General features: G+C 44.0%; 1 protein-coding gene across 5 annotated transcripts in view; it reads left to right on the forward strand.

Moving 5' to 3' along the window:
• The window catches only part of cacnb4a (calcium channel, voltage-dependent, beta 4a subunit), a 205,855-nt gene that overhangs the window by 102,638 nt on the left and 88,903 nt on the right, over nt 1–14,314 (forward strand). For all 5 annotated transcript variants that reach the window (XM_041201270.1, XM_041201271.1, XM_041201274.1 and 2 more), the window contains one exon: nt 3,894–4,030. In XM_041201270.1, the coding sequence (XP_041057204.1) occupies nt 3,894–4,030 (137 nt within the window). The remainder of the gene's footprint in view (nt 1–3,893; nt 4,031–14,314) is intronic.

A 14,314-nucleotide genomic window follows, 5' to 3' on the forward strand; every position in this document is an offset into this window, starting at 1 on the left:
ACAGAGGCCAGAATGGCTTCCCTGCAGATCTATTAGTGAAGATATAGCAAACATTATTATGGAGGTGCAACGTGGGAAAGCCGCTCACCCTGATTCTATCAGACACTCGCTGGAGGTCAGACTGTGGGCTGTGAGTGCCTGGAGAAAAATATTGTTCATTGTAGATGGAAGAACGAGACCAGTCTCTGAAGCAAAACAACATGGCTCAGAGTTGCTGAAGAAGTGAGCACCAGGAGTGTGGTACCTTATAGCTGGATATCGTGCCAAAAAAAGCTCAATGACCACATAAGGATAGGAAAGTTAAGTGGCATGGCACATTCAAGTGCTACACCCCACATTCTGTATTCCCCAGCATTCTCACACACAGCATTCCTGAGCCCAACACGCCTTGCAGCCCCACTCATTCCTGTCTCTCGATTCTCTTCCCTTCAGGTCTCCATCGAAACAACCTACACTGACAGTCACCTTCATCTTATTGCCCATCCCTCACAGTTACCTTCCACAAATGTTGTTATTCCATCCTTTCCACAATCCATTTCGAACACCCATAACTCTCTTGTTTCGCTTTTTGCAGGATTATGTGCAGAAATCCAGGGAGATGTACAGACTGTGGGTGTGGCCCTCCAGTGATAGCTACCCTGACTGTGGAGGTCTGTGGAGGAGGTGGCGTTAGAGACTGGCAGGGGGGTGGAGTCCATGACCACTGGCGATGGATAGACTGAAGTCTTCCAGACATTTGGTGTCAAATCACACTGCCATTTGGCAAGTATCAATCACTTATGTTGGAATATTGTCGCCACTAACTGAAGTATGAGAAATTTTCACAATAATGCCTTGGAACCCTTTCCCCATGTTAGTTCTAATTCATATCTTTCATCTTCCACAGGTCGTTCAAGCCTGACACAAGAGCTGGAGTAGGAGGTGGCTGAGGGTCCCTCAGAGGAAGCTGCGTGCTCTGAGGAAGCACTATCACACAACTCATATGCAGCCTTTTCCAGCACAGATAAATGCCTTGATGGGGCCTCTAAGGGAGGTAGCTAGATTGTGCTGTGGGTATTGCCTTCTTTGAGCTGGAGCTTTGTGTGCATCCCCTCTGCCTTGTGGAGCAGCAACTGGCTAAGGGGAAGGCAACTGATGCTTCTGCTGGTGCTGCTCCACCTTTTCCTCATTCGAGGTCCAAAATAGAGCTGCATAAGCTGCTCCCATGCTGCAGTGAAGGCTGATGGCAAGAAAGTGTAGATCAAAGTGAGAAAAGTCCAAGGTGGTCGAAATAACCTCCAAAATGTTGGAAATCATGACCAAAACAAATGAAAGTACATTCTCAGAACAAGTCATGTGAGTGAAAGTCTTTCACCGAAGCAATTAAGCAGCTGCCCTGTTTGTAGTTGAATACTTTCCAGCTTGCCAATTTCAAAGCCCTGTCAGCCCCCATTGTCTTCTCACCTTATTGACCATTGCGAGTTTCAGACTGCTCAGGAAACCCCTGCGCTGGCAGTTAAAGCCAGAATGCAGAGTTAAATCTGTTTTAAATTGCTTTTTTACGTATTTAATTCACAGGCTTGCCATCCCCACCGGAGTTTCCTGCACTCCTTCGAAACTCACCAACAGATTAAATGTGGAAGAGATTGAGATGATTTGGGTTTCCGACATGCTGGCATTTTTAAAAGTTTTAACCCTCACATCTGCACCAGCAACTGCCCCCGCCTTGCAGGTTAAAATTGGGCCTGATGTAGATTCTGCCATCCCTGGGTATCTAAGCAACATTATTGTCAAACAGAAGCAATTTCAATTATCACTGAGTAGTGAAAATGCCATACATTCTTAGGCCAGTTGAGGGTTCGCATCAGTAACTGAACAATTAAAATTAATGGGCTTGTACTGCTGTTAGCACTGAAACAAAATCTGGATGAACATCTTTGGGAGTGGCATGAAGCCAATGTTCTCAATCTGAATTATTGAAATAGAAAAGCAGAACATCATGATGCTGAGGTGTAAGGAAACAGTGAAGCCCCTGTTCCATATTGTGTTATACCAGACATGTGAAGAAATAAATGGTGAGACAATGGATCAGATCTGTGTGAAAGTGAAGAGCTTGAATACTATTTTAAGCCTTGTGAATAAATAACATCTTCTGTGACTCTTTCAACTACAAAGCTACAGCATACAGTTTGAACATTCTTCTACATTATGAATATTTCCATACCTCCGATGCTTCAAAGTTTAAGTGCCAACCAGTGAATTGAAATCAACTTCCAATACAAATTGTATGGCATTGGAGGGAATATGATCTTGGTGAGAGGATTCCCGCTCAACAAGTCTTGTGTCGCCTCCATTGGAAAAGGCCTGACAGAATGAAGTGCCCTTCAGGCACTTAACTGGCCAGTGTTGGGCCTTCCACGGTATTTACAAACCTGGGAGCGGATATCACGTTTATCCACTCAGAACTGCCGGCTAATCAGAGGCTGGCAGCTCTCCGTTGCCCGCAACACCATTGGGTGCAGTGGCTGAGGCTGGTAAAGCACCCAGGGAGATGCCTAGGATCACCAAGATACCTTAGGTCACAGGTGGGTGAGTGCAGGATGGGGGTTGGTGGTTGGGGCAGGAGAGGGGTCAGAAGAAAGGGAATGGGGTGTGGCTTTTAGTGGAGCTCAAGAGCCTTTCCTGATGCTGGGTGTCTCGATCAGCTACTGAATGTCTTTGAGCGAGGGCCCCCCCTGAGGTCGCACAGGTTTGCATGGTGAGCACCCCCACCAGCCGCTGCAAAATAAGGCTCTTAATTTGGCATTAATTGCCCACTTACGGGCCTCAATTAGCTTCTCAGCAGGAAGGGCATGCACGAGCCTTCCCACCCCGGACTTAATCAGATGGAGATGGGGAGGCAGCGGGGTCTCCGCACTGCACCCTCCCATCCAATCAAATGAAACCTAAATCACCGCCTCCCCCCCAACCACCTCTAAACCCAGAGCATGAAAATCCCCCCATAATCTCGTGCCCTTTTCTCACACTTGTGGCCTTGAATGAGGATTATATAATGTGACTCGGAGTAATATTCAGCTACTGAAAATACCTTCTATTTTATCACTTAAGAGCTGTATACAACTGACAAACAGACGAAAGTTATTGCTGCTCCCCAGATACAACATTTATGGACGTGCTCATACTAGACGATGTTTCAAGAATAATCAGAGGTTCTTAACAGGAGCTTGAGTTCATTTTCTCTCTGGCTCCTCATGTTGATATGAAAGGCACCATTTTGGAAATTTATTCAAATAAACTGTCAGTCACCATCCACTAGTGCATTCTCCATGGCAACGCCTTTACCAATGAGAGACCACTTGCCAACCAATAAGCACTCTCTTCTCATACAATCTAAATATGTTGTTTCCCCTGACATTGGTATTTTCTTGCGAATTTTCCTGATAAGTGCAAGACAAAAAGCTTCGACAAAAATGTTTCTCTCTTCAGCAATACTGAAATAAATTTAGTAATATTTATTGAGTGGGACAATTCATTAACAAGCAATGTGGCCCGTGTCATGATAATTGCATAAGTTTGTTCGTGTAAGATGCTTAAAGGCATAAATTTCTTCAGCTTACCAAAGTTGCATTTTAACTTGCCACTAACCACTGCTAAGTAACTCGTGAGCATGGTGACAGTTTAGTAACAGGGACTCCTGTCACAAGCTTAAAACTGACACGTTTTAACTGTGAAATAATATGGTGTACTGCTTCCTTTTTGCTCTTGCATTGTGTGTAGGAATATACTTGGTAATCATGAACAGTAGAGTCACAGGAGAATTAATGTAATTGAAATGATATTATGATGCAGTTTTACTTCATCACCTTCGCTGTTGTTTCGCCTTTTGAAGTTGACATCTCCATCTGTTTCAACAGAAGTACAACAACGACTGGTGGATAGGGCGATTGGTGAAAGAGGGCTGTGAAATTGGATTCATCCCAAGCCCCCTCAAACTCGAGAACATCCGAATACAACGGGAGCAGAAATCTCGACAGGGACGTTTTTACAGCGGGTAAGGACCTGAACGTTGGATCAAGATCATTAGGCAGTGGGCTGATTTAAAAACAAATTGGAAGCAGGGTTGGGGAAAGAGGAACAGTTTTCCCTGTGTGCTATTTGTCATGAAGTCATAATAACATTATGCTACAAATAGCAGTTAGCTTTGTTGTGAAAGATCTAGCTTGCACTATCGTGATTGGTGCCTGTGGAGGGGGCGTACTACAAGTGCTGGAGGAAACTCTGATCGAATGCGGTTGTGGTCTGCAGAGGAGTTTCATCACCTTACGGTGAATATCTAAGAAAATATTGCAGAGATATTGGGTTGGATTTTCATCTTAGAGGGAGGTAGTGGGAGTCGGGAAATTTCCCGGCTCGGCCCGCCTACCTCAGGAGACAGTGGCAGCAAAGATGGGATTTTCATTACAGGGGTGGTACGGGCGCTAATTGAATTTGGGCCCACCTCCCCGGATAGAGTTCAGAGGCTGCCTTGGGCTGCCGGGTGCTGAGGTGTGCTGTCTAAAAGGCCCACCTCGCTGCTATAGGTCTTTGATCAAGTTGTAATAATGATAGCAAAACAAAGAACAGCCTTCTAAGTCCTCACCCTTCACACCTCCTCAACCCCCACACTCCCAATGACTCATCCATGCCAACTCGTGCCACCTCAAGCCTCCCTGCGCATCATCCCCCCCGCCCCCCCCCCCCCAACATGATTCCTCTTCCCCTCCATGTCAGGCTATGCTCCTTCACCCAACTCCCTTGGCATCTTTGCCACAAACGAATCAATTCTTCCTTTGGCCATACCCTGCCTGTGTGCCAAGTTTTATTGAAATCCATCCATTAGTATTTGAGATATATTGTTTATAGACAGATTGACAAAATGCGGCAAAAGCACCACCTCTGCTCACCTTTAGTGGCAGAGATCATAATCCTACCATAAATTCAGATGGTATTGGAAATTTAACAGGAAAAAGTTTAAGCATTTTTCCAAAATTCATATGAACATTGAGTTGAGGTTATTGCCTGATAATCACTCTTGAGTTTTCAGTTCCTTTCCAAGTATCATTCCGGATGTTGTAGTTATGCCTTGGCTCTTTTGCGGTGCTGCTTACGGGCTGATGAGGGTGTTCCACACAATTGTTGCATCGTGCATGGCACTGAATGAGATTCTGGTATTCTTCTTGCTTTTGTGATCGTCAAAAGCAAGGATGTCAGTGCTGTGAAATAGTAAAACTTTCCCATTTTGGTTACTATGTGCTTGCATTTCCAGATCAGGTACAGCATGCGCCAGATGTTGAGTAAACCTCCCGCTGTTCTGTCCCAACCATATGCCTTGACTCCATCCTCTGACAGAGTTAAGGTCGATCTTTAAAAATCCTATGTATTGTAACATTTTCGTCCTTTGGAGAAAGGTGTTGCCTCAGTGGGTATGTCAGGTGTCCTGAGTCAGAAGACTGTGGGCTCAAGTCTCACTCTAGAAACATGAGTACAAAATCTAGGCTGACACCCCAGTGCAGTATTGATTGAGCGCTGCAATGTCGGGGATGCCATCTTTTGGTTGAGGCATTAAACCAGTGCCCTATCTGCCAACTTGGGTGGATGTAAGAGATTCAAAGCTTTCCTGAAATTTTAAAAAATTTATAGGAAATAGACAAGGCCAATAAGGGCAATGCCCATCCCTAACTGCCCTTCAACTGAGTGGCTTGCTAGGCTATTTCAGAGGGCAGTCAAGAGTCAACTACATTGCTTTGGATCTGGAGTCACATGTAGTTCAGACCAGTTAAGGATGGCAGATTTCCTTCCCTGAAACCCATGAAACAGATGGGTTTTTGCAACAATTGATGATAATTTCGTGACACCATTACTGAGACTAGCTTTTAATTACATTTTTTAAATTAACAGAATTTAAATTCCGCCAGCTGCCATGGTGGGAGTTGAACCCTTGTCCCCATGGCATTAGCCATGGCTTCTAGTTTAATAGTCCAGTGACATTAGTGCTACAGCACCATCTCTCCTAAATGGATCATAGCACAATGGAAGTTTACAGCAAGGAAGCAGACCATTCAGTCTGTTGCCACAAACTCTGTGCCTCACTGCCCTTTTCACAATGTTGTCATCATCAATATCCTTATTGTGTCTGTGCCAGCTCTTTGTTATAGCAATTCAAAACTAATCCCATTGCACGCACCCTCCCCAAAGCCCTGAAAATTTCTGTACTTCAAATATTTATCCAGTTTTCATTTAGACAAAGTAATTGTCTTTGCCTCAACCACTCTCTGTGGAAAAGCATTTCCAAATTTGATCAATTGACATTTTCATAATGACCATTTGAAATCATTGACTCACCAAAATGATGCTACCTCTATGTCCAAGGATTCTTAGATGTGCTCTATGGACATGCTGGAAATGACGGAAATGTCAGTGGATGATCCATTGAATACAGAGACTGGTAGGGCAAAAGATGAGGACAAGGGGAACCCTATCATGGTTCTGAAAGGAAGGGGAAGGGGTGAGAGCAGAAGTGTGTGAAATAGATCTGACTTAGCCGAAAACAGGTGGGCGGGGTTCCTCAGTTGATGAGAAAGAAAAACTTAATGGAAGCTTTTTCTGGTCTTCGTGTTTAGGAAGCAATGCCGACAATCTAAAAGCTACCAATCTTGCAAGAAGGGTGCATGAATAAGCCCAACAATCATAAGCCAGTCAGGTTAATTTTGGTGTTGAGGAAGCTTTTAGAAATGATAATTCAAGAAAAAATTAATAGGCGCTCGGGCAAATGCGAGTTAATTAAGAAAAGACAACACACATTTTTCAAGGGCAAATCAGGTTTCGCTAACATGAGTAAGTTTTTTGATGAAGTAATAGAGGGCAGATGAGGATAACAAGGTTGATGTGGTATGCATAGACTTCCAAAGGCATTTGATACAGTACTGCACAACAGCCTTGTGATCAAAGTTAGAGCCCATGGTATCAAAGAGACAGTAGCAACATCGAAACAAAATTGGTTGAGTGACAGGAAACAGAGTTGTTCTTCGGACTGGAGGAAGGTTTATAGTGGAGTTCCTAGGGTTCGGTGTTAGGATCCCTGCTTTTCCTGATTCGTATTAATGACTTAGAATTTAGTGTGCAAGGCACAATTTCAAAGTTTACAGATGACATGAAACTTGAAGAGCTGTGAGGAGGATAGTGTTAAACTTCAAAAGGACATAAACAGGTTGGTGGAATGGGGGACAAGTGACAGATGAAATTTAAAGCAGGAAAGTGTGAGGTGACTGATTTTGCTAGGAAGAATGGGGAGAGACAATATAAAATAAAGGTTACAGTTCTAAGGTGGGACTGCAGGAACAAAGAGACCTGGAGCTATATGTACACAAATCATTGAAGGTGGCAGGGAAGGTTGAGAAAGTGATAAAGAAAGCAGAGGGGATCCTAGGCTTTATAAATGGGGCATCGAGTACAAAGCAAGGAATATATGATAAATCTGTTTTAAAAAAAACACTGGTTCATCACCAACTAGAGCATTGCGCCCTGTTCTGGCCAGAACACTTTAGGATGGATTGGATTAGAAAAGGGTGCAGAAAAATTCTTTTTGAGAATGTTACCAAGGTTGAGGAATTTCAGTTATGTAGATAAATTGGTGGAGCAACACCTGTTCTTATTGGAGAAGAGAAAGTTGAGGGAAAATTTGGTAGAGGTACTTGGGGTCTGGACAGAGTAGATAGGAAGAACCTGTTCCCATTGATAGAAGGATCGATGATCAGAGGACGCTGACTTAATGTGATTGGTAAAAGAAGGAATGCCGACATGAGGAAGAACGTTTTACGCAGTGAATGATTTGGATGTTGAATGCACTGTCTGATTGTGGTGGAGGCTGTCAATTGTAGCTTTAAGACCATAAGACTGTGTAGAAATAGGCCATTTCGCCCATCGAGTCTGCTGTGGCATTCAGTGAGATCATGGCTGATCTGATAATCCTCAGCTCCACTTTCCTGCCTTTTCCCCATAATCCTTGATTCCCTTACTGATTAAAAATCCATCCATCTCAGCCTTGAATATACTTAACAACCCAGCCTCTACAGACCTCTGTGGTAAAGAATTCCACCAATTCACTACCCTCTGAGAGAAGAAATTCCTCCTCATCTCTGTCTTAAATCGGCAACCCCTTACTCTGAGATTATGCCCTCTAGTCCTAGGCTCTGCTACAAGGGAAAACAACCTCTCAGCATCTACCCTGTCAAGCCCCCTAAAAATTTTATATATTTCAATAAGGTCGCCTCTCATCCTTCTAAACTCCAATGATTACAGGCCCAACCTACTCAACCTCTCCTCATAAGAAAATCCCTCCATACCCGGAATCAACCTAATGAACCTTTTCTAGACTGCCTCCAATGCCAGTAAATCTTCCCTTAGATAAGGGGACCAAAACTGTTCACAGTATTCTAGGTGTGGTCTAACAAGTGCCTTGTATAGTTTTAGCAAGACTTCCCTGTTTTTATACTCCATTTCCTTTGAAATAAAGGCCAACATTCCATTTGCCTTCTCTATTACCTTCTAGACTTGTATGCTAGCTTTTTGGGATTCATGCACGAGGATCCCTAAATCCCTCTGTGTTGCAGCTTTTTGCAGTCTTTCTCCAATTAAATAATATTCAGTTCTTCTATTCTTCCTGCCAAAGTGCATAACCTCACATTTTCCCACATTATATTCCATCTGTCAAGTTTTTGCCCACTCACTTAACCTGTCCATATCCCTCTGTAGACTCTTTGTGTCATCCTCACCACTTGCCTTCCCACCTATTTTTGTGTCATCCACAAACTTGGCGATAGTACATTCACTTCCCTCATCCAAGCCATTAATATATATTGTGGCCCTAGCACTGATCCCTGTGGCACTCCACTAGATACTGGTTGCCACCCTGAAAATGCCCCACTTTCAAAAGAGTTGGATCATTATCTGAAGAGGAAGAATTTGTAAGGCTACAAGAAAAAGACAGGGTGCCATGAGGTGAGTTCCTCTTGCAGAGAGTTAACACAGAGCTTTTTATGCTGTAACTATTCTATGATTCTATGATTGTTTTGTTTGTAATATGGAGATCAGAGCTATGCACAGTACTCCGGTGTGGTCTCAGCAAGGTGCTTTATAAGGTTAGCATATTTTCTTACCAAAGGCTCCTGTAGTTGCTGCATGAGCATCCACATGAGACATAGGCTATACTTGCACTTTGATTCACTTTGCCTACTACAGCTTGTGTTGTAGAAGCAGGCACACATTGTACTTAAGACCGTAGTCTGAAGAAGCCATCCTTCATTGCTTTATCTGTATTTTTTCTTATATGCTTTCGCATGTAAGACATTGCTGGCTAGGCCAGCATTTTTATTTCCTATCCCTAATTGCCCTTGAGAAGGTGGTGGTGAGTCTCCTCCTTGAACTGCTGCAGTCCATGTGTTGTAGTACACCCAAAGTGCTGTTAGGGAAGGAGGTCCAGGGTCTTGACCCAGCGACAGTGAAGGAATGGTGAAATATTTCCAAGTCAGGATGGTGAGTGACTTGGAGGGGAACTTGAAGGTAGTGGTGTTCCCATGCATCTGCTGTCCTTGTCCTTCTAGGTGTAAATCAGGCTGTTTGAGAAGACGCACCTTGTCCTACAGGGCTCCCATGAATAATGTAGAAGATTTCCCATACACATCTTGCACATCCCCTCAAAGATATCCACTGAGGGGTCTACTTCCTTTAAACACTTAGGCCAGGGTTTTCTGTGCTTGCTGACGTGGGCGTGTTTGATGGTGTGAACGGACAATGTGACGCAGTCGATTTCATGACGGCATGAAACCAGTTCGTGATCATCTGCTCAGCTCGCCAATGGTGGGCTGCGTTGTCTGGCATCGAACGTTGGGAACCTCATTGTAATAAATCTGCATACCATTGTTAGACATGCCCGCCGGAATCATCCACCCACGTCGTCAGGAAAACATACTGACGTGTTTCACAACAGCACATAAGGGATGTGCATCTGGTGGGCTACACTTAGTTCAGGACTTCAAGGCTTGTTTGCCTTCGGTCAGCACTCGCAGTCATCAGCACCAGGCTTCATAGACAGCACCACATCACTTTTAGGGAGGCTCACATCAGGTCTCTACCTACCAGATCAGACATATGTGGGTGGCTTTTCAATGGCTGCAGGGCTAGGGCTTGCTTAGCAAAGGGAGAGAAGTGGTCTCAGGTAAGGGAAGAGGCTGCAAGATGAGGTCGTTACTGGGGAAGGAGGGTAACCCAGTGTGTGTGTGTAGGGGCACATGTTGATCTGTGCAAGGGCCCTCAAGATGGTGAAGGCTGAGGAGGTAGTCTCCAGGGGAGATGAGTCCAGATGGAGATGTGGGGGTGTGTGTGAGAGAGTGAGTGGCGATGTCCCTTGAGCTGGCAGTGAGTGAGATACCAGTGAATGTGTGGTGGGCTTGTGAGTGTGTGAGCTTAGATTGATAAGATGGTTGCCTTACCCTGGTGGCATGGACGAGATCATTCATCCTCTTTCTGCACTGGATGGCAAACCTCTTCTGTGCAGCATTGGCACTGACCACCACTGCCACCAACTCCCAAGCCTGGTTGGTCAAGCCACTGCCCATCCTGCGGACAGAGCCGGGGTAGAGGACATTGGGGCCAGCCTCCACGGCATCCAAAAAGCGTTCCAGTGACGTGTCACTAAAGCTGGGGACTGCAGTCTTTTTTGCCTTTTGTGGACATCTTCCCTGCAGTAGTTTAGGCTGGAGACACTGAGATGTGTGCACGCGGTTGGACTTTAAATATGGTGCCCGGCGTGATGAAGCAGCAATTTGATGGCGTGGCATGCGAATGAGAGCCCGCCCGCCATGGAAATGGCTTGTTTCCCGGGCTTGGGACGATATGGCATGAAAACCCTATTGCAAATCTGGGATGATTCTGCCCTTAGTCACTTGGAAGCAGTTGGAGCACCTTGCAGCATCGTCCTCTCTGTCACATTCCCTGCTACAAAAATATACTGAGTAAAATACTTCTCCATGCAGCTCTTGATCGTGTTTCTGGGACAAGACATCTGAATTTCTCATGCTTAAGGGGCACATGACACAACTGAGACCATATATTATTGAAAGCTCATGGTGGTACATACTGCGGGAATCCTTTCTCTCATGGTTAGATGTTATAAAATTTGTCACAGATCTAATGTATCTGTGCCTGGCATATAACACAGCATCAAATTACTATGTGGGTGGCTGCAGGCCCCCAACTCCAGACATAAGCCAGAGAATTGAACTCGTTCAAAGGCAGGATCTTCTCCCAGCCTCGTACCCCTCTAAAGTTACTTCTGGCTCTAACATTAAGCACACTTGGTCCATGTTGTGTCCTGGATCGCTTCTGAATGCCTGAGAGAATCAGAGAGGGTCTTTCCAGAATATTCTTTCCCTTATTGGTCATGGGCATTTGCTCTTTTTTATTTGCTTCTGCCAGGAGAATGTTGGGGCGAGAGGAGAGTGGGTGGTGGAAGTACAAAGTCTTAATGTTCCAACCATCAATGTGTGGGACCACTTGGTCTTTTGCTACCTGTCAATACTGTGTGCTTTGCCTAAGCGAAGCAAATATTCATTTATAATATATGGTAGTGAGAAATGAAGGTGCTCAGATGTAGCTGTTTTATCTGCATGGGTGAGTCAGAGGAAGCACTTTTGAATCCAAATCAAAATGTGCTATTTATATCCCACTGTGTCAAATCATACATAGTGCGTAACAATTCATTCACACCATTTCAAACACAGGATGTGAATGATTGGGAGTTTACACATTTCTTTGACATGTAACACCTCCCTCCCCGCTGCTGGAGAGTCACCTGCTTTTATCAACAGCCCATGTTATCAATTTACAAAACCAGCCAGGTTAAACTTGCCCCATTTCCCCTGAATAATTACATTATGAGACACTTACACTACAAAGAGCTTGCCGTGGACTGTTTAACAGTCCATACCTGTGCTTGGACTCTGACTATTGTGAAGACCAACAAACCAAAAGAACCAAATTTCCCAAACAACCCCAACGAAAACCCAATGGACAAGGTTCCATCTTTTTATAACTTTTACTTTAACAATCAAACCAAAATTAACATAAATTACATATGAATAAACAAGCAAATCATGGTCAATGTAAATTATATATCACACGTTAAATAGCAGCTACAACAAAGAGAGATCTCACAGATTTATCAGATAGCCCACTCAGCCTACGTGGCACCAATTCCAACCACAAAGTCCTTAAAAATTCTAATCTTCTTCAGGTAGGATTCCAGCTCCTTTCCTTTAAGAACGGCAAAAAGAGTTCCAAAAAGGAGTAGACAAATAAACTTGCAATGGATATCAAAATCAACAGAAACGCTTGAACAGTTATACTAGGGAAAAGAGGGTGCAGCCCTTGCCAGCAGGTCTTCGCAACCACCCCAGGAAGAGGGGGAGGGGGAGAAGGAGACATCCAAGACATCATCACTTTGGATGGGCTGTCCGTGAGCCGTTAATCAGACCCTGGTTCCCCTGAAAATATTCACACATCTTCATTGCTCCACAATGCCCCCATCTTTCCATCCCTCTACCATGGATCATCACAGCACTCTGTTGGCCAAAACCCTGAAACAAAATAAATCACAAAACAGCCATTTCATACAACTTTAACTGAGCCTGCATGACACCAAACTAGACCAGCAGAGATTTCTTGATTTCAGTCTGAGCTTCCGCTGCAGCATTTAGATATTGGGTGGCTTCTGCTTGTGCTGCAATGGAAACTGAGGCATCGGCTCTCAGATGCTGCATGGTTAGGTCTTCAGATGTTCTCATGGGGTTGACCACCATTTCTACACTGGTAAGGAAGAGCGCCAAGCACTACCTGAAGCCCTGAGTTAGAACCGGACTCTTCTATGCTTCTTGATAGTGACAACATGCTCTCTGGCAAGCCTGTTAATTATACAAACTATGCCATATGTCCATGCCCATCAGCCTTTTTCTGTATGCCGCTCACTGAAATATCACCCACCTGAGTCCTCTGTAGCTGAACTCATGTGTGACTGTTAAGACCACAGCTGATGTTATCGCTGAGCAAGCCAGACCCCACAGTGAAGTCTGTCGCGCTGATCATAAAGCCTTTTTTATTGTGAAAATGAAGAGGAAGAGCAACTGACCTCAAAAGCATAGAACTCCAGTAACACCTATAAAATATTTTAAAAATTAAAGATTTATTTTAAAAAAACTTAATCACACAAGATAAAAGTTACACAGTTAAAACAGCCTTATAGAACACTCAAAACAGGTCAAAAGACCTGTTACAGAACAGATCAAAAGTACACCTTTCACCAGGTCAAAAGTACATCAAAACTACCTTTCTGGCAAAAAAAATCCCTTCTAGATTTTTAAGCATAAAAATCCAGTAAGTATTACACAAGTGAAGGAATTGTTACTTTAATAACAGTTCACATCATGACTTCTCAGACCCTTCCAGTCTGATGCGGAATTCCAAAAGGAGGGTCAGAAACATACTGTTTCCGAAAACAAATACTCTCCTGGCTTAACACTGGGTGGCTACTTCCAATTCAAAACCTTCACAGTTTCTCAGCAGCTCACACACAGAATCTGGCCCTCAGCGGGTTCCCCCACAGCAATTCCCAATGGTTAAACAGCCCTTTCCTTAAATATCTTTTTCCCCTTAGATCTCAGGTTCCATTGTCCTCAAACCTCATTGTAACTCCAATTCCCCAAATATAAAAACCTTTCATATTTTCTATTTTGCCTCTACTTTCGGCTCAATAACATTTATTATACCTTCCCCTGTTTACTCATGGAACCCCTGTAAGACGCAAATGTTCCTTATTACCTTTGAACTCTCTTTTGAAATTCTACAGCTGAAAAGTCAATTTCCTCACTTGTCTCAAAATGCAAGTTTCAGATCCAACTGATTTACTTGCCACTCAAACCCACCATAACCTCTCATTACAAATACACAAACCTAACACCTTTAACCTTTCATCTCTTAGACCTCCCAGGCAACCTGTCTCGAGTAGCCCCCTTGTTCTGTTAACCCTGGACACACACACACACCCACCGCTTTCTACACGGAAAACATAATTACAAAAATATAAAACTATACATCTCTCATCACAGTGACCCATACCCTGGGGACCCTGGCCTAGTTGCAGCCCACTCATGCTTGATGACTCAGCATGTGTTGATCCCACCTCTCTATCAACCACTGAAGTACCCACAGTGCAAGTATCTGAGCTGGTGGCTGCATGTGTCAGATA

The sequence above is a fragment of the Carcharodon carcharias genome, chromosome 12 (genome assembly GCF_017639515.1).
Source record: "Carcharodon carcharias isolate sCarCar2 chromosome 12, sCarCar2.pri, whole genome shotgun sequence".
In the NCBI taxonomy this organism is placed as follows: Eukaryota; Metazoa; Chordata; class Chondrichthyes; order Lamniformes; family Lamnidae; genus Carcharodon; species Carcharodon carcharias.